This window comes from Molothrus ater, chromosome 1, assembly GCF_012460135.2.
Source record: "Molothrus ater isolate BHLD 08-10-18 breed brown headed cowbird chromosome 1, BPBGC_Mater_1.1, whole genome shotgun sequence".
Classification (NCBI taxonomy): Eukaryota; Metazoa; Chordata; class Aves; order Passeriformes; family Icteridae; genus Molothrus; species Molothrus ater.
Genome location: NC_050478.2, coordinates 113,326,017 through 113,352,207, shown reverse-complemented (window position 1 = coordinate 113,352,207; position 26,191 = coordinate 113,326,017). Strand labels below are relative to the sequence as shown.

Sequence of the window (26,191 nt, the reverse complement as noted above, 5' to 3'; positions counted from 1 at the left end):
TATCCTTGCTAGCACGTGTCAACTTTAAAAAATTTAAAAAATTCCTGTGTGTTTGGGAAATAGACACATCCTTTGGTTGGACTGGCCATGGTGATCTCACTTTCTTCAAGTGACAGGTGATACCTAGAAGTTTGGTAGGAACTGGTAGCCCTGTAGTTGTAAGTTACATTTATAGCAAAAGTGTTTGATAAGTTTCTCTAGTAGAAGCTGACATTTTTCTATTTGTGCAGAGCATAAGAAAGTGTCATCTAAAACCATCTCTTTTTTAAGACTTCTTTTTATAATTCCAAATGTCAGTGAAGCATGTAAGTTATTTCAGTATATCTCTTTACAATAAAACTCAAAACACACAGGACATATATTTTAACTTCTCTGTAGATTTCCTAAACTTTTGACCTCTTGTCATCCCAGATTAAAATTAAATTGAATACACCCCCCACTCGGGTAAGGCCACGGGCCTGACTTCCAAATGCCAAACATGTCCTGGGTTGGATCAAAAGCAGAGCAGCCAGCAGGACAAGGGAGAGGATTCTGCTCCTCTGCTCTGGTGAGACCCCACCTGCAGTGCTGCATCCAGCTCCGGGGTCCCACCAAAGGAAGGACTTTGACCTGTTGGGAGTCCAGAGGAGGCCATCAAATTGATCAGAGGGACGGAGCACTGCTCCTGTGAGGAAAGGCTGAAAGAACTGGGGTTGTTCAGCCTGGAAAAGAGAAGGCTTCGGGGCGACCTGATTGTGGCCTCCCAGTATCTCAAGGGAAGGAAGGAGGGAGGAAACACGGGTCAAGACTGTTTACAAGGGCATGCGGGGACAGGGTGAATGTGTTTAAATTGAAAAAGAGTAGGTTTAGATTAGACACTAGCAGAAAATTCTTTAGTGTGACACTGATGAAGAAACAGGTAAGGTGGCAAGATCTTGAACACATCCCTGGAAATATTCGGGGCTGGGGTGGATCGAGCTCTGAGCAGCCTGGTCTAGCGGACGGTGTTCCTGCCGTGGGCAGAGGGGCTGGAACAGGAGCCCTCCCGGGCCCCTCCGCCCCAACCACTCCCGCTTGCGTCCGCCGGGGCCCGCGCGCCGCCGCCGCTTCCGCCGCGCGGTCCCTCCCGCGCGCCGCCCCCTCCCGGCAGCCCTCGCGCCGGAAGCGGCTGACGACAACAACAAACACCGGCGGCGGCGGCGGCCGCCCCAGGCAGGGCTCCCCCGCTCCCCGCGGCCCCCAGCCCGCCCCGCCGAGCCGCCTCTCCCCGCTCGCCGCCTCTCCCCGCTCGGCCGCGGGTCCCGCTGAGGCGCTGCGCGCCCCCGCGGAGCCGCCGGGCCCGGCCGCGCGGCGCGGGGGGGGGGACGCGCCGCCACCGGCGCAGGATGAGCGGCGCTGCCCGCGCGGGACCCGGGGGTGAGTGCCGAGCGCTGCCGGGGACGTGCGGGCTCCCCCCGCCGCCCCGCTCAGCCCCTCCCAGCCGCGGGGAAGGCGGGGACTCCGGTACCGGGAGGGCGGCCTTGGCGAGGGGCGGCGGTCCCGGCGCTGGGCGCGGGGCTGTACCCGTGGGGCGGGCGACAAAGAACTGGGAGGCGGCGGAGCGGGGGTCGAGGAGGACCGGGATCATCCCGCGGCCGGAGCCGGTGCCGGGGCGGCGGAGTGACCCCAGCGCAGCTGCTGGGGGGGGTGGGGCGGCGGCTGCCCGGCGTCAGAGGGGAGCAGCGCCGGGCGGGCCGGGGTGCTCCTGCCTGCCCAGGGCTCCGCTGCCAGGGCGAGGGATTCGCGGTGAAGTTACTACAAGGAATGACTCAGCCTGGCAGCGCCTCCGTGCTCGCCGTCGGCGGCGGTCGGGCGAGCACGGTGCAGAAGCTTTGAGTGTTTACAAACGTTGTTCTGCCTCTCCCTCGGTTGTTTACTTGGTCCTGCTCCCGAGGAAGCATGTGTCCTGTAATGAATTGTCCCTTCGGTTTTTTCTTACGGCTCTGTAGTAGGCTTGCAGGATGTTCTTTGGATCAGTGCTCGCTTTTCTTTCTCACTGACCCCCAAAAGTACTGGCTGCCAGTGATCCAGAGGTAGAAATACTAATATGAATGCTGTGAGAATTAAATGAGCTGACCTTTGTAATGTTCGTGTTTCATACTTAACATCATCTAGACATGAAATAAAAAGTCATGTCTGCTCCCAAGAAATGCAGAAATGTTAGTTTAGACCTCATATGACCATAGCTTTTTTTTCTCCTGTATCATATGTTTTTATCTGAAGTAATTACATGGTATGTCCTGGCCATGAGCCACTTCTTGTGGTTCATATTTTAAGCTTTCACCTTTAATTCTTTGTGGGGAAGAATGAGGAGGTTGAGGTTTGGTTCTTTTTCCTTGTATTCATATATATGTGTGTCAGAAGTAGTTTGTGCTGTTGGGTTTATGGAAGGACTTACACTTCTGGAGGTGTGTGTTTAACTGTATGGTAAAAGGTACGTCAGCAATGCTGGAGAAATGGCAAGGATGGAAAAACATGTTTCAGACAGCTGAATTTTATACAGCTGAGAAGTATTGTGAGGAATAACACTATAAATAGAATCAGAATTATAGAATGGCCTGGGTTGGAAGGCACCTTAAAGATCATCTAGTTCCAACCTGCCTGCCAGGGGCAGGGACACCCTCCACTAGACCTGGTTGCTCAAAACCCCATCCAACCTGTCCCTGAAGACTTCCAGGAATGGGACATCCACAGCTTCTCTGGACAACCTGTTCTAGTGTCTCACCATCTTCACAGTAAGGAATTTCTTCCTTATATCCAATCTAAAATTATACTCTAAGTTTAAAGCTATTGCTTCTTGTCTTCTATACATACCCTTCTAAAAAGTTCATCTCCATACATCATGGAAGTACTATGTAATAATAGTGATAATGAAAACGTGCACTATTATGGTATATTTCCATTGTGAATTTTAAGACTATTTAGTATGTAGTACCTTGGGAAATTTTTAAAAGATGAAGCACATAAAGAAATGACTTTACTCTTATCCTGTGGTCTAAGACAAACTTTTGTGCCAAGAAGCAAATATTAACAAGAAAGGATTTAGACATTCTAGCATTGTTTAGATTAAAGTATGCAGAGGATGTATTTGTACTTACTCTAAATGCTGCCTGGAACTTGAAATGGCTTTATTTTATTATGTTGAAAGTAGTAAAGAAAATTACTTGCTGAAGAACATGTAGTAAGGGACTTCAGCTATGCCAGTTTTAGAGCAGGAAATGCAAATGGGTTCTATTGGGATAGTGGATTATTGTAAGGTAGACCTAATTGTGCTTTGGAAGTCCATTATTGTTGTCCACTCTGTACAAGTAGCTGTTTCTTTTGTAGATTGTAAAATAGTAATCTATCTTGGCCACAATTGTGTTGCTCTAGGCTTGTGCTCAGCACAGATTTGGGTTAGTAGTTTCTGAGATCGTGTCCAAGGGGCTGTCTCTCTCCCCTTGTCAGGTTACTATATTTATAATTAGAAGTGTATGCAGCAGACTTGTGCTCTGACTGGAGAAGAGGGCAAGGGTTATTTTGAGGTCTTTTGTGGTGTCTGTTTAAAAAACGGTGTGTCCCTGCATGTTGTCTGAACACAGCTGTTACATGGCCTTGCAGAAACTAAGGCAGAAAACAATTTCTAAACTGAAATTCAGTTATTTTGTTTAAATAGGGGACTGAATGCATGTTGGGGATAAGGCAGTAGCACAAGTTGATTTGTTTTTGATAAGAGTGGCAGTTACAGTGGAATCACTGGAAAGAATTTTTCTTTATGTTATCAGTGTGTCCTTAAGTCTTTATTTGCTTTTAAACTAGCAGTTACTTTCTGTGAAAGAGTGGTGTGAGAGTCTTGAGATTTAAATTGCCCAGGATGGGTTCATTAGCATGTTGAGGTAAAGGGGAAACAAGTTAAAATGAAAAACTACAGTGTGTGAACCCAGTTGTTACATGAGCTACTTCAGTCTTTTGGATAGTGCCCAAGCAGTCATGTGTCTCCTTCTGCATTTGCAATATTGCTCAAGAAAGTTGTGCTCCTGATTTTTGGTCCACATCTCAATGACATTATATGAATGGTTTCTGAAGATGAGGAGGGGTAAAAACAATTAATAACCTTACTACTTTCAAGGAGCCTATTAATAGGTAGCATTCTGGTGCAGAGTTGCTAATCAGTATTACTGAGTAGCAAACACTTGATTACAAGATGCCAGCTTACATAATAATATTGTATTATACTGCAGGATGTGATTGAATGCAGTGATACCAAACACACCAAAAAAAAATCATTAATATGTAAATTACTAATCCAATTGCAAAAATTAGAGTTTTTCAAATCAGCCTGTTTTCTAGCTGATTTGCCAGACTAATGTTTTTGGTGTACAAGTTGAAAGATCTTCACATGAATTGCGTGTTGTAAAAGCCTATAGCACAATTAATGGTGATAAAGAAATTGCTAGCAATTATTTTTGTGAGCTAATTAACATTCTGTGGTTACTGAGACAGTCACTTGTTTATTTATGAGTTAATTCATCGTGCAGATCCACTCTTTATTTTGTTTTAATTTAAATTTTAGTATATTTAATGTAGCTCAGTTGAAAGACAAGTTGGAAGACATCATGGCCACAAAGCAACTCTAAAATTTTTTCGATTTGTGAGCAGGGTTGGAAGTGGATATGCTTTGTGTTTTCTAATAGGATTCAAGCATAACTGTATTGTTAATAATACATGAATAATTTTTCAATACTAGTTATTGGAAGTTGTCAATAGAAGTATCTAAACAAATTTATTGTTACCACATTTATGTTCGTAGGTTGAGACAGGGCTGGTCAGGAGAAAAACCAAGGCTGTCAGGGCAGTTCTTGCTACTCTTGTGTCCATCTCCAAGTGTATATTTTCCTTTAGTTGTTCAGGTTTGCTGTCCATGGTTCAGAAGGGTTCTGAGCTCAAGCAACAGCTTAGTGTAGCTTTTTATGTCCATCCAAGATGTCGACAGTTTCTTTTGGAAAGAGATTTTGCAGCTGGGCCTGCTGTCTTTATCGCATCAAGGTGAAACGCTTCTGGTGTGCTATATATAAAGCTCTGGTAGTTTGTGCATCTAGAAAATAAACTGTGGTAGAATGTGGTGGACTGTTTGCTATGAGTTAGTACAAATAAGTAAAAAAAAAAGGCTTGTTTGAGTGCTGTATGAATTTCTTTCTGACCTGTGTAAATTACTTGTTAATGGAAAGTAAAATGTGAAACTGCTTTGTTGAGTAGTTGGGTTCCAAGTGTCCTGCATCTGTCTTGTTGTGTAATGCTATAGGATCAATGAGAAGAGTGGTGAGTGAATATTTCAGAGCAGCTCTGCCTAAGTCATGTTCTAAGGATATTTTAACTGACTTCAGAACGTGGACGTATTTTCTCTTTATGAAATAACTCATGTTTTCTTACCTCTTAAGACTTTCTTTTGAAACAGAATTTTTGCTGTTTCAGGAGAGTAGGAAAGCTGTGGTGGCAATAGTGAAATAGCGTGTTCAGTGTTTTGATTGCATGTTGCTTTTATTTGGAGGGGTTAGGTGGAATTAGTATCTGTATGATACATCAATCTTCATTATTTTTTTTAAGATGTATTTGACAGGCCAGTATGCTGTTTTCTTTTTGAACAGATTGAAAACTGTATTTTAGAGGTAGAATGCAGTATTGGAGAACTAATTATAGGGAGAGTTTTACTTACATCATAGATTCAAAAAGTCATACCACCCTCAGCAAAGCAAAAATATAAATTCTGTAAGAATTGCACTTTGCTGAGGTCTGATTTTTGAATGTTTGAGGTAGCTGTTTTTAAGTTCCCAACTTCTATTTTGATTTAGTTCTATGATTGAACATGTTATGCTCTTTTTGTGTTATAGATATTGCTGCAGTACTTTTTGCTCTTTATAATTTGAATAGTGTTTTTTCTGATATTGCAGGGACTTTCAATGTCGGTGATTTATCTTGAACTTTATTTTGAGTTTGTTGAGGCCAAGTAGCTGTGCTGGTACATCAAAAGTGTGAAAATTTGACCCTTATTTATTGTAGTTGGTTTAGGATAAACAGGTGATGCTGACAAAATGGTGCTTTTGTTTATACAGTTATTCTTCCATCCTCCAGAGTGTGTATTTTTATTAAATTCAGATGAAGGGAAGATTCTTACATAAGAATATATTGTGTAACAGGACTAGAAGCTGTCTTCTAATACATTCTGCTTATGTTATGTTGTAAGTGTTCTACTAGTAAATTCAAGATGACTTCTCTATTTAAAAATATTCTTCACAAGTACTTGTGTAGTCTACTGATTGAAAGAAACTTGATTCTCACCCAGTGAATGGTTTGAAAATATGACTCAAAATTCTCAGTTCTTTCTGAATGAAGGGGGGGAGGGGTAGTGTGTAAACTTTCCTTTTTAAATGAAAGGCTTGGTGGTAAAATACCTGTACATTTCAAAAAGCAAATGTATTGTGACAGTATTTTCACATGCATGTTATGGCTCTAAACAGCACAACCAGGGTTCAATAAGGCAGGAATATAGTTGTAATACCTCAGTCATTGTAAGTTGTGGTTTTCTCTGGAGTTTCTTTGGTGATTGTATAGTTCTTATATTGGTAAAACTGCCTTAAAGAATTTATTGTTGCACATTGTTAGCTGTTAGAAGCTACCAATGATTTATATTCCAGGAAGGTAAAGAAGGGCAGATGAAGATTAGAAAACACCTTCTTGAGATTAGAGGCAATTTAATATTCTGCAAACTATCCTGCAGTTTTTCTCATTTCTCAGGACATTGCTGTTATCTTCTTTCGCACTGTTGCCAGTAGAGATATGAAGGTGATTTGTAAATGTGTGATATCCAAAAAGAGTTGATAAATTGATCTGAGAAGAATCTCGACATTTCTGAATATATATACCTAGGGAGACTGGGGCTTATATCAGCTCTGCATCTTGCTGATGGTCCTTTACTTTCATATACCACTGGAAGTAAAAGAAGGTTGATGAATATGAGGAGGTTGGTAGGTGACATATGAGTTATAAGTAACTTAAAAAAGAAAAATTTGATAAATTCTATCTTTAGATCTTGAAAGTTCAAATAATGATTTTATAATTAATGTAGGATAAGAAAAGTTTGAAACAAGTTGTAAAGTTGCAAAGCAATTAAACAGTTTACCAAGATGGTAGAGGATGTCCTTATTACTAGAAAACTTTAATCGTTCTTTTAAAATCTGATTGCTTATGAATAGCAATTAAGGAAGAACCTGTGACTTTTCTGTAGGCAGTCAGACTAAATCACAAGAATCTTTACTTGCCTTACATTTCATTATTGTCAGTCTTTGACTTTCTTTTCCATCTGTAGTGTTTTCATTCCTGTGAAGTAAATACCATTTAATCAGTCCTATGTTCTGTATTTTCATATTTTAAAAGGTTCTGGCTAAGATTTTTCTCTTTTCCATATAAAAGAAAGCAAGAAATAAAAAAAAAAAAGTTGCAGCATTAGGATGTTGTATCTGAAGAGGGAAGAACAGGGGAAATGGCCTCTTGGACTAAATTTTGAGAAACTCTGTCCTTGGTTGCATCTGTAGTAATTGCAAATTTTTAAGTTATCTTAGCCTGCTTTTTAGGAGGGTACTGATTTGGGCTTTTTTACTAGGTTTCTAAGAAGTGATCTATTAGTGGATGGCAAGGGAGTTAGAAATATGAATGATGCCTTCTGAAAATTTTCACTTGTCTTCTTAAATGATGGTTCTGATGTTGAGTAACCTCTGTATTCATTGGCTTTTCTCTAGCCTTGGTTGATTGTAGTTTGTGGAGTTATGTAATGAACCAGATCATGGAACCAATTTGAGCAATCAGTATCCTGGAGAAGTATGATGTTTCTAACTTACTACAGCAAAGTCATCCAGTTTATTCTACAGATATACAGGTAGTTGCACCATTGAAAGTTGATGCAGGGAAAGGAGCAGAAGAACTGTCTGAAGAAAGGGAATGAGTCTGGTGCGCTTTTAGTTTGTGTTCCAGAGTTTGTGTTCTTGTTTGATCAGAGAGAGTGTTAGTGGAAGAAGTGTTGGTGACTTGTCTGAGTTGGGTATAAGAAAGAATGAATTTTTTGTTGTCTGTTTCTTGCAGAATTGTTTGCCAGCACTGGAAGATTTTACATGCTAATTATTTTAAAGAGTATGTACCTACAGGAAGAAGCTTCCCACCACTATGGAGTCAAGTCAGTGACTTGAATAAAACCACCTGAAGCTCCATGTACCTGAGAGTACCAATCTTTGCAAAGAGAATGTATTAGTCTCTGTAATTCAAGGGAGGCTTGTACTCCACAAATGCTCTGAAATGGCAAAATTATACATTTAAAAAAGAAAAATCTGACAAAACCTTCAGTTAACTTTGTCAAAAGTAAGGCGCAGACAGCTGTGGAAAGACTTGTTTCCATCAATTAAAAAGAAAAGAAGAGAAGGGATACTTCTGCAGGCTGTGGGCTGTTTCCTAGCAATAAGATTGTCAGAAATCTAGGTTTGTTTTCTGGCTTGTACCTGTTAACTGAGGCACATAAGTTTCACTTTTTATCATGTAAGAAATGCGAGGTTTTGAAAAATAGGGTAAAATTGTATTTACTGTTGGAAGAGGAGAGCTTTTGTCTGGTCTTTTATATGGGCTGTGTTTTGGCAGCTCCTCAAATCAGTGAAAACAGTGATGTGAATAGATGCTAACCATCAGATTTGAAGCTTTATAATCACATCCATATGTATTCATGACCCAGTGCCTGATCATGTGCTTGTTGTCTTATGAACATGTTTGAAACTATCGCGTTCCTAAAATTCAGGGTAAGTTTTGTCTGAACTTGTGAGAAGCTGCATTGTTTTGGCCCACACCTGATTTCAAAGCACTCTTCAATGCACAGTGTTTTCTTACCTGCCCAGATTTGCTTTTGGTCTGCTCTTTCACCCTTGATGTTGCTGAGGACTCCTGAAGGCATTGCAGCACCTACTTGGCTGAATGAGGAGCTTCCATGTAATTCAGAGTTGTAGGAGCAACTCTGAATATGATGGCCCATATGTAACTGAAGTATTAGGTTAGTAATATATAAAATGATTCATCTTAAAGGAGGGGAAGGAAGGAAGAAGCCTCTTAGACTATGAAATACTGAATTATTGACTTTTGAAATTCCTCTTTAGTGAATTGGGAAGTAGGGGTTTAGGAATGTGTCTTGGCTGCTCTGCAGGATTGCAGCTTGGCTCTTGGGTTGAGTGGAAAAGGCTTGCTGTGCTGACCGGCAGCTGAGTGTGAGAGCTGTTAAGAACACAGTGACTGTTGGAGATGCTGTAATTAAGTAACCGCCTCTGTGCCTGATGCACATCTCAACATATAAATAGAGCTCCAGATGGCTGCAACCTTACAGATGTCAGGGATTGACAGCCTTTCTTTAAGACTACAGTGTGGCTTGAACATGAGGTTTATAGGCTGTGATACAAGGTGGCGGTGGGAGATAGGATCTCCGCCTTCAGTAATATGTATCTTATGATTAAATGTGGTCTTCTCATTAAATTTATTTTGAAGGAGAGTCAGGAGGAGCCCTACTACTTATTCATCACACAGTTTAGGGGTGGGGTTTTTTTTTATTTTTTAATTTTTAAGTTTTTTTAGTGCCTTTTCAAGCATATTTCCTTTCAACAGTTGGCTATCCAGAAAATTATATGCATTTGCACTGTATTTTAGAAACATATCCATTTCTGTTGCATAAAGCATTACTAAAGAATGTGTGCCCTCACAATGAGGTCATACTTTCTATTCTTTCTATTTCTTCTTCGTGGTGGTAGTAGTAATGTTCTGCAAAATTAAGATATTTCTGGTTAGATACATTAGGTTGCAGTATTGAAGAAAGGTTCTTGAAGCCTACTTTTAGAGAGGATCTTACAACTGACATTAAGAAAGGTGTTAGTTGCATTAAATTTAGCTTCAGTTTCTTTTTTAATTTTCCTTTGATTTATGTGCTATAAAATACTGTGCTTCTGGGGTCTGCAAGTTGAAGCAAGAAAGCATTTTTGAGAAGGGCACTTGGAAAAAACAAAGAAAGTGGAGGTAGAAGGCAGGTTTATAGAAGAAAACAAAATGAATTGTAAGGAATATTCTGCACTGGTCTTGTACCTTTGTCTATTATAGAGTTTATTACTAAGTCGAGGTGAAGCAGGAAATCCTGCTCTGAAAGGTGAAATCACAGAAACTGTAGCATCTGAGAGGCAAACCTTAAGATTTGTGGTATGGAAATGAAGCACAATTTAATAACATGGTAATGTGCTCCAAAGTTGACTCCATCTTGAGAGGTAATAATGGTATATTTGCCTTGAGGGGAGATGTTACCCTGATAAGATATTTACTGAATGATGAACAGCACTTGAGTCTTTTTAAGCATGTCACAGACTTGTCAGCCTTTACCTCAGATGAATTGCCCTTTCAACAGTCAGAAATTCTGTGGTGGTGTCCTGTGAGACTCCTGACGCTGGTAATTGGGGGTAAGGAGACACTGCTAACCTGTAGTGTAGCCTCAGTGCTTCTGCAGTAAAGGAAGTGAAACTTCTTTATCAGCCACACACAGATGGTGATCACACAGAAATATGTGAATGCCTAGTAGCAGTGTGAAAATGCAGGCACTGAGTAACCAGTCTTGCCTTGATCAGTTCTGTCTGCTTTAAGGCTTGAGCCCATTTTGACCTGGAGATACACACAAGGGGAAAAGAATTTGGGCCTCTTGGTTCTGTCTGGCCTGGCAGATGAAGCATTGATGAGTACAACACTTAGCATACAGATGTGGAGCCAACACTTCCCTGCTCTTCCCTGGGAGCAAAAAGCAAGATACCATATACTGCTCGTGTGTTGCTGTTGTGGATGGAATTTCACACCACTGGGTTTAAAGGAAAACCATTACTTTGGCATAGTTCAGTTTAAATTTTATGGTGTTAAAGAAAAATTTATCAGTATCTCTGTTTGCTCAAGTTTAATTTGTAATCCAGATTATAAAGGAAGTATGGAAAGTGAGATGTCGGAAGTATGAGCGTGAACAATTAAGATAATACAAGGAAATTAATGACCAAAGTGAAGTTGATTAATGTCCCATTAAACCCAAACAGCATAAATGTTGATTTCTGTCTTTGTCCTGCTCTGAATGCCATGATTCAGTGTTTTGAGTTTGTGAAGTTGGAAAGAATTGTACCATGAAACAATGGAACAGTCAACATTAGGTAATTAGAAGTAGGGATTCTGCATTTAAGGGCAGAAATAGATGGTTAATGTAGCCATAGGATTATATGTAGGGTAGTGTGAAACCTGTGATGCCTCTGCTGTAATTGCAATAAGAGTCTGTAAGCAGACATTAATTTCCTTTTAGAGATGTAACAATGAGCAAATTCTGAACCAAGATACATCTGAATGCTTGTAAACAGCACGTGTTGAAAGTATTGATCAACACCGACTTCAAAAGCAGTTGGTTGTTGAAGAGTTTATATTATAGAAGAAAAGATTGCAGTAATTGCATTGCAGTGTAGAGTGTAGAGCAGTGAAATATGTTGGAACCAGCACAATGTATTTGTGGCTGCTTTTGGTGTTTTATTACCTAATGTGACACTATACATATTTTCAATTAATTGTGGAAGCTTTTTATACTTTGTGCCATTCTTACATTCTTGTAATCTCATTTATTTTCTTTTATTTATGCCTACCATATTCTGTCTGATCTGGCAGCTGTTAAAGAAAATTTCAAATGTTCAGCTATTTTTTTTTTGTATTACTGATAATTCATGACAGTTGGTCATACAGACTTCTATCCCATAGTGTGAAGGATCTAGTTTATATGATAGCATGAATTTAATGCTGCAAGTCACACAGTTTAAACAAATAATCTGAGTAGATTAGTTGTTTGTGGTTTTGTTTGATTACATAGGAAGCAGCTCTGTTTTCAGTAGCTGTCAAATTGTGTAGTTGTTGAACCTCTATTAAAACAAATGAAAATAATTTCAGCTACGTAACATTATAAAAGCCTTGAAACTTGTAACACTACCTAAGAGTTTAAAGCTAAAAATAAATCAATGGCCTGTTGTGGTAATACAAAGAGAAGAACAAAATGTGTATGGATATATTCTGTTGTAACTTGGTGTGACTTTCACTCCATGATTATGTTAAGAACTTGTGTTACTGCTGGATGATTCTGGAATATTGGGAACAAACTTAAAGGCTAATTTGTGATATGTAGCTGATCTTGCCTGTAACAATCAGCAATAACCTGACCATTGAAAGAAAAGAAACTTAGGCAACTGTGATAGGTTTTCATGCATACCCCCTGTAACTTTGAACACAGTCAGGCAGATGTTGTCCAGAGATGCAAGACTAGGGAGAGCTCTCAAAATTAGTTTTCTTCCAAAGCTGTGAAGACAGGCAGCTGGAGAGAGGCAGTTGACATAGTTCCTGCTGATGGGAGGAAGGACATGCTGCAGCATGTGTTTGTTGGACATCAGTGAATCTGCAGGAAAGGTTGCTGCTTAAGGCATATATTCTCTGGAACATTGCTTTACATCATTCCCCTCTTCCCTGAAATGTTCACTGAAGTTTGTAACAGCCTTGAGAGTAGGTAAATTTAGTGGAATTATGTGAATTCTATCTTCTTTTTTTTTTTTTTTAAGAGTAATTTAATACAAGTTTGTCCTACCTGCGTTAGTAGAGTTCTTTTCCCCCAGCATGATTTGATGAGATGTTGGGTAAAGAAACAGCACCTGTTTTTTCTGTCTTAGTGGTTGCAAAGCAATTACAAGGCAAGAGATTATTGTGTTGTATTCCTGGTTTGTGGCAGAAGTATTTCAGCAGTTTTGTGTTAATGTGCATTACTTTGACCTAAGGCAAGTATTCATAAATTCATTTTGCTCAAGTACAGCTACTGACTGCTGATAGCTAAACAGGAGGAGGACAGTTCAATTACAGTTTTTTTTAATGGTAGCACTTAAGCACACTGGTTATTTCCCTTTTATTGTATCTTTGCTTCTGATAAAATGTCATGTATGCATTTTGCATGGGTTTGATGAGGGAGTGGACAAAAGGGAGGAAGATAATTCTTCTGTTCCGTGACAATAAAATAATTTTTTCATTTATTAAGGTTTTAGAATGTAGGGTGGAGTGTTTTTGATTTATCTGTAGTAGCACAGGTTGTGTAAAATCGTTTACATGTTCTAATGGTTTTCAGGCTTCCGCAAGCCTATTTTTAGTAATGGATTATCACCCTTTATAGTGCCTGATCATCTTCTCAGAAAGCTTGCTAGGGCATTAACATGATAGAAATAATGTTTGTTTGCAGTCTGGAATTTGTGCACTTGCTTCACTGCCCTGAGCCCAACAGGTTGTCCACATGTTCTTTGCCAAGGCTCCTTCTCCTTTGGCACTGCTACTTAACTGAACATAGTTAAAATGAACTAGGGTAGCTTAAAAAAGGTCACCTTTGCTGATCTGGCTCATTTTGTAGTTTAAGAAGCAGTAGTTGAAGAAGCAGTTCTGGGAGAGGAAGCCCCTGGCCAAGATGTAGTGACAGTCTGGGAGTGGTAACATCTTCAGTTTATTTAAAAAAATAGAATCAATAAATCTAACACATGCTTTGAAAGTAGGTGAATGGCTTAGCAAAATAGGTAATGTGTCAGGTAAGGAAGGTGATACTGATTCCTGAAGGAATCTGTGGGAGGCAGCTGCTGGATAAGACTGTTCATTCAACAGCAGTAGCATGTATACCTTATAATGCTGGGTTTTCTTAGATAAATTGCATTGTTAAGACTTTCTCTATTGCTCTCAGCATCACTGTACCAGCTTTCTGCACGACTGCTGAAAATAATTTCAGTTAATGAAAAAGGAAACAGTTCTTTATAGTGAACTAAATTTCTCTCCTTGTAAACACTCAAAATTATGATTAACAACTATTTTAAGCAAAAATGATGAGCAGAAGTATTCAGACATATAGCAGATCTGGGCAGACTTGGAAGTGGAGAGCGTTGTTAATTAACAAAACTCCAAACAACTACCACATAATTATTCTTCTGGCATTAACGTACACTGATTTCTGTATTAAATGCAATTATGATCATAAAATACTGACATTTTAGTAATAATTGCATTCTGAATCTTTTCTTTGCAGATCTTCTTCTCTGGCTTTGAACAGCCATGCTACTCTGTTGCCAAAAATCAAGTAAAGTGAATGTGTGCTTGAATTTGAAGAAGGCGGTAGCTCTGTATAATGCCTGAAGGTAATTCTTTCTTTGTCAGAAGTTAAAAAGTTAGAGACTTCTGATGTATGGCAGATGCTGTCATAAATAGCGTTGATCTTAATAATGTTTCTTCTTTCTATGTTTTAGTGAGGTTTAGTGTTACGGTATGGATGCGTAAATGCTTGATTAAAATTCTGCTTTGTGTATGTCTTGGACACATTCTCTCTTGAATATTGTTTTAGCTTGGGTAGTAATGTTCATATGAAAACTAGGTACTGTACAAGCCTTTACCTTTTACTATGCTTAGATGGAAAGAGTTTCTTTTTTTTTTTTTTGTCATGTGGTCTGTGCGTGGAACATTGTATTATTTAACCCCTGTTTCTAATTCTACCTGGATCACAGTCACGAATACCCTTTGGGAAGAGAAGAGTGTGCATGAGACTGATAATTCTGAAACAGGGTCCAAAGAATTTATTAATAAAATCAAAAACTTTTACTTTATTCTTGGTGTTCAGCAGTTTTTACCTGTCTAGTAGCTTAGTTTATAGAGTATGTTCTTTTTCTGATTCAAAATTAAGTTGGTGCCACTAAGTACAGTAGAGTTCAGGTGTAAGGACAACAAAACTCTCTTCAGATCAAATTATTTAACTGGTCCTTTTTTATTTGATGTACTTCTGTTTCTGAAACCTTTTTGTAAAAATACGTATTTTAACTAGGTCTATAGTTAAAGCTTGAAAAGCATGAGGATAGCTGTTCTTTTGTAAGCAAACTCTTATGACTTTCTGGAATAAATTTCTCATAAAACTTCTCCCCCCTCCTCGTCTTAATGGCATGTTTGTTATTTTTCTCTGTGTTTGTCAATTTTTCTATGTCTAGACAAAGAGATAAATGCACATTCAGACTAGTTTTCGAGTAATATGATTGGACATGGCATGGACACGGCATGTGTGTCCTATTAATATTTCAAGGAAAAAGGGATGATTTATATTACCTGTGTAGAAATTTAATCCAAAAAGTAATTTTTATAATTATATAAAAATATTGCTTAGTGACTAAAACTTACAGCTTAACTTTCTGTAATTCCTTCCACGTAAAAATCTCTGGTCATTAGTGACTGCAGTGCTTGTATTTCTGCAGCTGCTTTGGTAGTGTGGTGGAAATTACTCATAAGCTTCCTAGCTCCTAAGGAGAAGAGCAAAAGGCTCAGGAGTGTGAAGTACTTCAGTAATAGAATCTCAAATTAAAGCCCAGTGCTTTATGAGGCAGTTTTTCATTGTCACACACATGATAAAGTTTTTCATTTGTCACATACACTGGAAAAACACATGCGTAGAGTTACTCATCCAGGTTCTTGTAGGGCACAGGACTGAAAATATGTGTTGACTTTCTTGCTTGAATACTTCATGTTTGCTATCAGTAACAAAGAAAGAAGCTACAGATTTAGCTAATGCTGATAATAGAAGAAAAGATTTTTAAAGCTGTTACTTATTGTAGAGAAATACAAAAAGGAATTTCGCCCTTTTTCTTTCCTTTTTTTTTTTTGCCTATGCTTCAATTTCTGTGGGAATAGTATGGATAGGGATAGCAGTTAGCAGATAGACTTAGTAGCTGTAAGTTGAGGAGTTACTAGATTGTATTGCTGTTTGTAAAATCTAAAAAAGATGTCTGGAAATTACTATCTGGGGTTTTAAAAGGTATTTCATAATCGAAAAAAGCCAGGAGATTATCTGGGATGATGGCTTCTGCATTTGGAAGTCATATTTTCTTATATTTTTCTAATTTAGTTTCTTTTATTCTTCTCAGTGTATATTCTCATGTATTCTCCTAACTGTCTGTGTATGCATATGTATGTGTATATGTTACCTTGCCCATGTTTCTGGCAAGAGGAACAACATCTCTGTCTTGGGTAATGAATAAAGAGCTGTGGAATGTGAGCACTGATGTATTCACACACTATATATCTGAAAGAGTGTTTTTGAAAACATATGTCTGTCTTTTTCATAACTCCTGTGAAACTAACTCTTGACATTTTTGTTTCAGTTTCTAAATGATTTTAGCAGTGGAAGTTACAAACTTCAGAGACCTAAAGAAATCATCATGAAGCTATATGTATTTTTGGTCAACACTGGAACTACCCTTACATTTGATACTGAACTTGCTGTACAAAAGTAAGACAGTAAATTAATTGTGTATTGTTTGTTTTAAATTAAAAAGTGTGTATACTTTTATATAGTAAGTATTTAAGTATTTGACAGATGAAGATTAGGGTTTTTTTTAGTATGTCATTGTAGTTTTCCTCTAGGTTTTCTGGTATTTTCTGGAGTGAATTTTGGTGTGTTTTTTCCTTAATTTTTTTTATGATTTTCATAAAAAAAAATTAATTTCAAATGATTTTCATTTTCATTGCCTTGCCAGGTGATTGTGTGTGTGGAAGAGTAGAGAAGTTACTTTCTGGGATAGTGGCAGAGGCTGACCTGCTCCTCACTGAGTGTGGTGTGTTTGGTGATTTTTGAAAAAACTGTCAGAATGGCTTCTGATCTTTTTTTCCTTTTGTTTTTGAATAATATTTTTATGTGGGATTTCTCTAGTAAAGGCTTATTTTTTACTGTCTGGCATCATAGAGGGAGTTCTGGAGGTTGTTCTTTCTCTTGTCAGTACATTCATCCTGAAGAAAATATGTGCTCTGGAATGTTTCTGGATGCTAAAGAATTGGCCTGAAGGTTTTTGTCTCATGGCTAGATGGGTAAAAGTTGGTTTTGTGCTAAGTTGTAAGGCTCCAGACTATTTTACATGATTTTATATGTAAACCATGAACTTCTGAATGCCCATCTGCCTGGAGCATGATCAGTATTAGAGGATCATGGTTAAGTCCCAAGAAATTTACTGTTTCTATTTTTTTTCCCTGCATTCTAAAAGCATCTTGTAAATGTATAGATAGTTTTCAGAGAGGTTTGTATTATATCCTTTTTCATTGTTCTCATGTGCAAGACCTTGGGGTAGCAAGGGCCAAGCTCACCTGCTGTTTTCATAGTTTGTTGGTGATGAATGTGTTGCAAGTAATTGGGTAAGAAAGTTTTCTACCATGGATTTTTTTTAATAATTAATTGTTTCCTTTCTCCTGGATTCCTGTTTGTAATTTTCATGACTGAAAAAAGACTGTCCAGACTGTTTTTGTGTGCTCTTCTCTAAAGCCAACTGACAGTCAGGCTATTACTGAGCATGAAATAGTGTTTCAGCCATTCTGTTTCTGCTGGGTCATTTACAGATGTGCCCACCCCCCTGTAAGCTGTCTGATACATTTAGACATTACATTTTTAAATCATGATAAGTCAGGTGCAGCATCTAAGCTGCCATGCCAGGCTCTTAAAAGTTTGCTATGGGCCCACTTTTTGCTCAGTTGAATTGTTCTTTGAGAAAGCTTTCCAACAACTGAACCATGCAAAATCAGACTCTTCAGTTGAACAGTGTAACTGCTTATTCTGTATATCTGCATGTATAGACTTGCATTTTCTAGTAAGACTGACTTTATTGGGTTCTTTGCCTGTCTCCTTGTACACGGACTGGCCAGGTTATCTTCCTGAAACCCAGGGAGGTGCTAGGTGAATGGTTACTGTAACACAGCTAGCAAGTAGAAGCTTGCACTCATGAGAGGTTTGTAATGCATTTGTGATGTCATGCTGAATCGTGGTTGTTTTTAATAACAGATGTTTATGATCTTTTTCAAGTAACAGTAACACTTATTCTTCCTGCTAGTTACGTAAAAACTGTTGCTGCTTATATTATTCACTTTGTACTCTGAAGCTTTTTTATACCTTTGCACAGATGCTGCCACAGTGTGTTTTGTTAGCTGGGGTCAGTGACTGTATCAGATTAGTGAATTCTTGTTTACTGTGTTTACAGGTGTCTTAATGACAAAGTCTAGAACTGTCTAAAATATGCAGTAATGTTAAGATGTCATCAGCTAGAATTAAATGTGTAAGGCTGGTGAATGAAGACCAGAAATGGTCTATTGATCCACTGTTTCTCTGTTAAAATCTGTGATATTTATGTTAATTTGTTGTATACATATTGATTGTTGAGTTTCCTGTTATTGTTAAGTGCTTTATGTACAGTAAATCAGTCAGTTTATTAGGTGGAATTGTGGTTGTGTTATGAATAATGAAGTGTTGATAGTCTTGACTTCTAGGGCCTTATCAAGTCAGCTCTTTGGTCATACAATAAAAATTCAAGGAACACAATATGACTTTTACTGTTGCTATCCTAAATGCTTGGTGTGACTTAATCCAGAATTTCAGCATGCTAACAGATCTGGGAAAAAATATTGCTGGTGATATATCAGCAATGCAGAGACTGTTTTCTTTTATCTGATAGTGTATTAATTGGATATCCAGAATGCAACACATCACAGCACTTATAAAATTTATAAATATGTCATTGTGCAGAATGAAAATACTTCTTTTAAAAATGTTCTGCTTAGACACAGGCAAGTCACCTGTGTCTGTTACAGAAATACGTAAAATTTGAGACATAAGTAATCTGATAGCATCAACTTCTCATTTTTTTTTTCAGTGTGGCTGATCTGAAATATGCAATTCAAACAAAATATAAGATTGCCATTCAGCACCAAGTACTGGTTGTCAGTGGAGGAGAGTGTATGGCACCAGACAGAAGAGTGTGTAGTTACAGTGCTGGAACAGTAAGTGCATGCTGCATTCTTAGTCTAAACTTTCATTTATAGGGGAAGAAAAAGACATAATTAAGGACCATGCCTTAATTTTTAATTTTGCTTCCATAATTTGCTGGATTTCTTTCATTTGAGAAACAGGTGTTTATATATTCAGCTTCTAAGTGTAGATTTTAACTTGTTCTCAAGACACATTACTGACATGAGGAAATAATTGATAATTAAACAGGAAGTTACCTTTACTCAGTGTTTGGTTTTGTTTCCTTTTTGAGTGTAGGACACCAACCCAATTTTTTTATTCAACAAAGAAATGATCTTGTGTGAACGTCCACCAGCTATCCCCAAAACCACATTTTCAGCAGAGAATGAGATGGAATTGAAAGTAGAAGAATCTCTTATGATGCCTGCAGTGTTTCATACAGTAGCATCACGAACACAGCTTGCTGTGGTAAGTAGATTGTTACTGGATTTGCACACCAAAGGAAAATGTCAGAGGGAAGGCTTGTTGTAAAATATGAAATAGTTTCTTCAAAAGGCAGTAAAAATGCTGTATTAGTGATGATGTACTCTTCAGAGCCTTTGTCTGAGTTTCAAGGTAAGTTTTGAGAGATGTGCTTGCTTCTTCAGCATGTTCAGAGCTGCTTTCAGAACTGTAGTGTAAGGCACCTTTTGGATGTGTACATTTGCAGTATTTACAAAACAAAAACGATCAGATTGCTTTGGACCATGCCTTAATGCACTGCCTTAATTTCAGTGTCCTTAGTCTGCCTCAGCCTGAAATGAGAAAAGTAACTTTGGAAGTGATGTTAACTCAAGTAGAAAATTAACACTATAATTTTTAAAAGCATCTTGCCACTCTTCTGTTTTATGCTTATATTTTATGTCTAAACTGGTGAGGAATTAATAAAACAAAGCTTTTTCCCACAGTTCAGGTTGCTTATTATTGAGTACTGCCTCTTATTTGCATATTGCATATATTTACTTGCAAGTTGGTCAGAAGTGCAATTTGATTATTTCTGTGTTGTTTTGATAGGGAAAAGTTGCTCACTGCAACATGGTCAGTAAGATACCAAGTGTGCATGCAGTAAAAACCAGCTGCATGCTCAAGACACTGACACAATGCCTTCAGTAGCTATGTTTTATTTTTACAGATTGTATTTCTGTACTAAAAACTGATCTCATTTTCTTTACAAATTTTAATTTAATTTTAAATTTATTAAGCATTTTTCATATTTCTAAAGATTATTCCAGTGGTTGGCAGCAGGAGAATAGTTATGTGGAGCACCTCACACAAAATGAATAGTGATAAATTTTTTGTCTTGGTAAAAAGTTTCTTTGTTTCAGTGACAACTTTAATGCAGTTGAGAAAAACGTGTAGCACTTGAAGTGGCTGGGATTTAATACTACAAAGCAGAATTTAGAAAAGTGTGTTAACTGTTGTATAGAGAACAGGGATTTTGGCATCCTGGCCTGTCAGGAGGGGGAGGGTTCTCCTGAATAATGTGAAATAATGTGACCTTGACATACTGTCTGATTTAAGGCAAGGATTGAGTCCCGTAGACTCCCTTTCTCTCTCCCCCAGCTGTTGACAGTTAGAGCTGACTTTGTAAATAGGACCTTGAGTTATTAGGTGTCTGTGAGTCATATGACTGTCATAGGCAAGAGTAGATATCAATGTGAGTTCAGCTAAGGAGTAGGAGGTTTTCAGTTGTGCTCTGGTTTTACCAGCTGAAACTGAAAGTGCTTTAAAACCATTCTTTGTGAAGTATTAAGAGGAGGTTATAAAAGTAAGGAAGACTGATAGCTTCTAAATACTTAACATTGATTTGATGTGAAGGTGGGGCTGTAGTAATTGCTACAGTCTTTGTGTTTTGTTGAGGATAATGGGAGTGAATGGTGATGATACTCAGTTTCATGTTTCTCACTGTTCATTTATCTGGTTTCTCTGCTCTGTACCCTGTTTTTTGCTCTTAGATTCTTAATTTGGCTTTCAGTTTGGTAAAATTACTATACAACAGTGGAACATATTTAGTCCCTCTGGAGTAAGCTTTTTTTTTTATTCCAAGGTTTTATAAAAAATACTCCTATTTAAACTTGAAAAGAATTGTTGGTGCTGCCTAATATTCCCCTTTTGAGTCTGAAGACTATTAATACACAGTGCATGCAAGTTTATTTCAGTATTTATGCCTTTTAAATAGGTTACTTAGAAGATCTTTTTAAAGATCTAAATAACATTTATAGTTGTTTCTACATTCTGGGTGCAGGTCTATAATAATATTTAGCTAGAGACTGGAAACTTTATATAGAGAGACTGATCATGAGTTGATTTGCAAGGAGAAAATAAATCTTTCCATACTTACTGTCACCTATTAGTAGTATTGCAGAACTGGAGGAAGCGGGGACAGGAATTGTCTTTGAACATGGATCCAGGTAGAATGCAGGTGTTATTTTTAGCTTGCAGATTTATTTTCCGGAAGATTATTATTTGTTCCCTACTTTTGACAGTTCTTCCCTGCTTATAAAATTATTATAGTGATGGTATTTGTTTTCTTATTAAAAACTTGGAAATTTATTTAAAGATTAAATTTATTTAAAGATTAAATAGGTAGTAATATTTTTAATCTGATTCACCTTTACATTGACATTTAATTTTGTCCAAGATTTTTAATGTTCTAAAGCCACAGGCTGTGTGTTAGGCTGTGAAAATGAATTGAGTACTTCTCTGGGATGTCAGGGGACTGATAAATCCATCATATGTAATAGAAGATTAGTAAATAGTCTGTTGTGATTTTTAGATGTACCAAGGTGTGAAACCTGTATAAAGAAGTATTGCAGTGTTGTACTAAAGTAGTTTTTCATGCTGCCTGCTTGAAGAATATTGAACAGTAATTCAGAAGAAGCTGAGGGAGGACTGCGAATGTGGTTAGAGCATTAATCTTCTCCAAGGTTCACCATAAGCCTCTTGCTTATGAAGGAACATGGGATATTAATCCTTCTCAAAATTGATTGAGATCTGGGGAGAGCTGGAAAGGCTCTGAACCTCTGTGGTTGTGTGATTGATGCACCCAAAGTCACACTGAGAGTACTGTATGGGAGAGTTCCTACAAAATAATCCAAGCTTTGTCTTTTTATTAACTCTAGAGAAATGGTAAACCTGCTTTACCAGAAAAGCAGAACGGCAGTACTTGATGATGGAGAAGTTTTTGCCTGTTGTAATTATTTAGAGCATTTTGATTAATTAAATTTGACTAATTAATATTTACTGCTAATACATGTGCTATTATATGGTAATGTAGTAGGAAAATCAAGGTTACATTCTAAATTATTGCTTATGAAAAAGTCTTACCTGTTCTTGTCAACAACAAGGAGCAGTGATGTGTAAATATTAAGGGAATAATATTTGATAGCTACTTGTTTCTATTTAATCTGGTATCTGCTCTGCCCAGAGACTATAGGATATGATCTTTAAAAGCAGACTTGATAGGAAGTTGCAAACATAGAGTGATATATGGCCTCTAATTTTTTTTCTCTCAGTAAAAGTAGTTCTAGGGTCTCCTTTAACAAGTATTTTTATGAATCTGTGCATTGTGGCCTCTTCATCATTTTTTCTATGTCTGTTATTGAATTAAATTATGTTTTTGCTTTCTGCCTTTTTTTCCCATAATCTGTTGTTGCTACTCAGGTATGGAAGTCATATTTTAGTTCATAGTGGAGGCCTTGGCATTCTTATGGCCTGTTGCATATATATATTTGTAGGATATAAGTATATGTAAAAGCAGCCATTCCCCCCCCCACCCCCCACTCAATTAACACTAATTTGAGTTACATAAAAAGTAAAAAAAGCTGCATCAAAAAAGTTACAATCTTTTTTTAGGTTTCGTAACTCCTAACCAAAAATTATTCCTGTGTAGAATGTATCTTGCATTTGGTTTTCCATGGTACTGTGTTTGTCATACATCCATTTTCTGTTTCTTTCTGTTTTCCTGATTTTAACATCTATTATGGATTTTCTTAAGTTCCTGTTCACCACCTATGATCTCATTATGTAGAATTCAAAGCATAAAGATTAGGTAGCTTAAAGAAGCTACATCTGTTCCCTTAACTCATTCCTTTACTATTTAAACTGAAATTCTTTTCACAGGTTTTGTCATTTGCAATATGATGTCTTTGTTCATATGTTTTTTTAAAAAGCTCAGTTACTTCAACTCTCTAAGCCTTTTTTCATTTTATGTCTTGGCATTCTGGTTTCTCCTGGGCTAAAAACTTACATTTGAGATGTCTCTGCCTGAAGGGTTCCAGGTTGCCTTTTTTGCAACTAGCCTGGTCTCCCACCTTTCTTGCAGTTGAGCAGTTCTTGCAGTGAGCTGCAGTATGTGGACAATGAGGTGCTCACAGTGTTTGCAAGAAGTTACGTGCACACCAGCTGAGAAAACAAGCTGTTCTCTACGCAGTATGTTGTGCAATAGGTTGTGTTGAGTCAATCTCATGGTCTTTTAACACCACTACTTAAAATAATTTCTGGTAGCTTAGCCTTTAGGAAAGGATTTTTTTTTTTCCAAGTGATCCAACTGAAGTTCCCATGTCATTTGTCTGGGAGGGATATTGAACTTTTTGGGAGCGGGTATCTTTCACACTTCATGGGATACTGCTACTGTCATGATCAAACTGTCAATTCCTGTCAGTTTTTCTTTGAGAAGTGGAAATGAGGATGCGAAACTGTGTGGCCATTTCATTTGGTTGCGTAAAACCGCGACTGTAGTCATAGTACATAGTCATAGATCATTCTCAGTTTAGTTTCAAACACTTCAGATATTTAAGCCAAGAAGTATAGTCATGCTTCCTGAAAACTGTGGATCTACTATTTAGAGAAATGTTTTTTTCTACTAGAAAGTTGCTTTGAGACTCTCTGGAAAGAATTATTTTAAAATATTAATGTTATTCATGGTGTGTAGTGTTTGAAATAATTGTGCGGCCAAATCAATTTTGACTGAATTATTTGTCTAATAGTCAGGCACACTTCTGGCTCCTCCTAAAAAGTCCAGATTTCTCTGTAACTCAGATCAGTCTCAATCTTTTAAAGTAATTGAGCAGGGTGAGGTAAAATGGGTTTTAGTTTATCCCAAGGTATAATGAAAGATTTACTCCAAGGTAGATCTTTCTAAATGCTACTATAGCAGTTTTTTTGACCTTTGTAACCAAAACTTTAGATCAAGCTTTTAAAAAATTGATCAGAATGAAAAAAGTTGGGTGACTTGGAATCAAGCTAGTGGAAGCTGTCTACTGAAAGGAGAGAAGTTGCCATGAGATATCAGTCTCCCTCACAGTGAAATTAACTGCTCCAATTTCAGGTTTTAGAAACTTAAATGTTGAAGTGTACCTTAATTTAGTAGTTTCATGTTATAGCTGTGTATGTATTAGAGATAATTGTCTTGGTTACTAGTTTTGGTAAACAAGGTAACAGTTCCTTGTTGTGAAAGCATTTATCTGCTGTTGCAGTGTGTAAGTCTGTGGAATTTTACTTTCAAGGATCATTTCTATTGGTCTGAGGTTGATTGAAACCTGTAAGGAGTCCCTTTTACAGGATTCAGACACATGGCAATAGAGGACTTTGACTTATTTCCTTCTATCACAGGGTTTTAGAAAATGGAAAGAACCCTGCATTTCCTGAGAACTTTTGTTCTTTAGAGGTAAGTCCAAAGACCACTTAAGACAAACATACCATTGTCAGATTTTGCTCATTCAGATGAGCAGAATTACGACAGGATGCAGAGACAATCTTGAAATTAATACTAAACTCTTCACCAGTTAATTTCTGCTTTAAAGAAAACATACTTTGTTGATTCTACTGATTTTTGGTTGAAACCTAGAAAAAGAATTCATTATAATAAGATTGTTCATCAGAAGAATCACCTACATTTAATTTGTGATTCTCAAAGGAAATAATTCAGCTACACACTCTGTTACAACACCTAGCCAAAGATTAAATGCATTGTGGTGGCCCTGTGGATTTCTTGAAAAATTGGGTCATGAAGATGTCATTATTTACTCTTCAACATAGCAGCATGTGGGGATTAGTCTGGGTCTTGGTATTCATGTTCTGCTAGTAGTGCTCTTTTAGATTCTCATTCCAGTGGTGCAGTGAGGCAATTGCTGTTCTAGATATGCTGCTGTACCTCTGTAGGATGATTGTAGCCCTACAAGGCAACTGAAGTTAACTTTTGTGCTCTGTGAAGCGTTGGGTGTCTGCCAGTAAGACTTGAGTGTGTCTGTGAATAGTCAATGACAAAAGCAAGCCTGTTGTTAGGCAGGCTTCCTTTTCTGTGCTGGAGCTGGCAACCTTACTGAGAAGCATTAAAACATATGTTGGATTGCAGGCCTTTATTTCTGTGCTTGATATAATTCAGTTTTTAGACTTCATTTAGCAGAGAGCTGCTTAATTCTTTCTTGTATAGAGCTATACAGTTATATAAAATTGGTCTAGTGCCTTCTAAAGTAGCTTGAGATCTCTCACAAAAATGTTGTCTATGGAAGTAGACAGTGTGTAGGAAGAACAAGCCACATCACCTGAAGGTTTATTTCAGAATGATGGCAAGATAAGAAAGGTACATTTGTGTAGCTTTTATTTCATAACTTCAAAGAAAATAGTTAAAGTTAAATTACATAGAAACTCCAAATGATGCAAAACAACTTCTCTGCTGTGTTTTCTTGCTGTGTGCTTTCACATTTTGAAAGCAGGATGACTAAAACAAAACAAATGAAATTGATTTAACATAGTGTTCTTCTTGTATGCACTAGTATCTGCTTAGTGTAGAAGAAGTCTGAAACAGTTCTGGCATGTGCACAAATAGTTACTCCATGTGGTTTGACCTTCATTAGAACCATCTGCTTGGAACCTCCTGAATTCAGAGTAATATTCTTTACTATTTAATGTAATAAGCTTATTTCATGATATAGCTTAAGAAACCAGCATCAAAAGCACTGCTGTGCTGTGTTTCTGTGGACTCTAATTCCATGCCATGCTGACATAATTCTCCTGTTTGCCTCCTGCCACCTAGACAGAATTTCTGTGGCACATGTAAAAGTAACTTTGAGAGGATGATACAGGATGTTGTTGTAATACCTTGCATATGTGCCCTGAAACATGTCTGGTCATTTGTACAATCTGATTTGCAGTCTATTAGCATATGGATAACTTTGAATACATGTTACTTGAAAGAAACTTTGCTAATGAATTTTGATCTCAGAGTTAGCTCAGAAAAAAAATCTTTTG

At 37.7% G+C, this 26,191-nt stretch overlaps 1 protein-coding gene across 2 annotated transcripts in view; it reads left to right on the top strand.

Moving 5' to 3' along the window:
- Positions 1-1,146: 1,146 nt before the first annotated feature.
- Positions 1,147-26,191, top strand: part of RB1CC1 (RB1 inducible coiled-coil 1) — a 66,492-nt gene continuing 41,447 nt past the window's right edge. For both annotated transcript variants that reach the window (XM_036400594.2, XM_036400585.2), the window contains exons 1-5: positions 1,147-1,395; positions 14,168-14,276; positions 16,278-16,405; positions 18,807-18,933; positions 19,199-19,369. In XM_036400594.2, the coding sequence (XP_036256487.1) occupies positions 16,335-16,405; positions 18,807-18,933; positions 19,199-19,369 (369 nt within the window). In that variant the 5' untranslated portion in view covers positions 1,147-1,395; positions 14,168-14,276; positions 16,278-16,334. The remainder of the gene's footprint in view (positions 1,396-14,167; positions 14,277-16,277; positions 16,406-18,806; positions 18,934-19,198; positions 19,370-26,191) is intronic.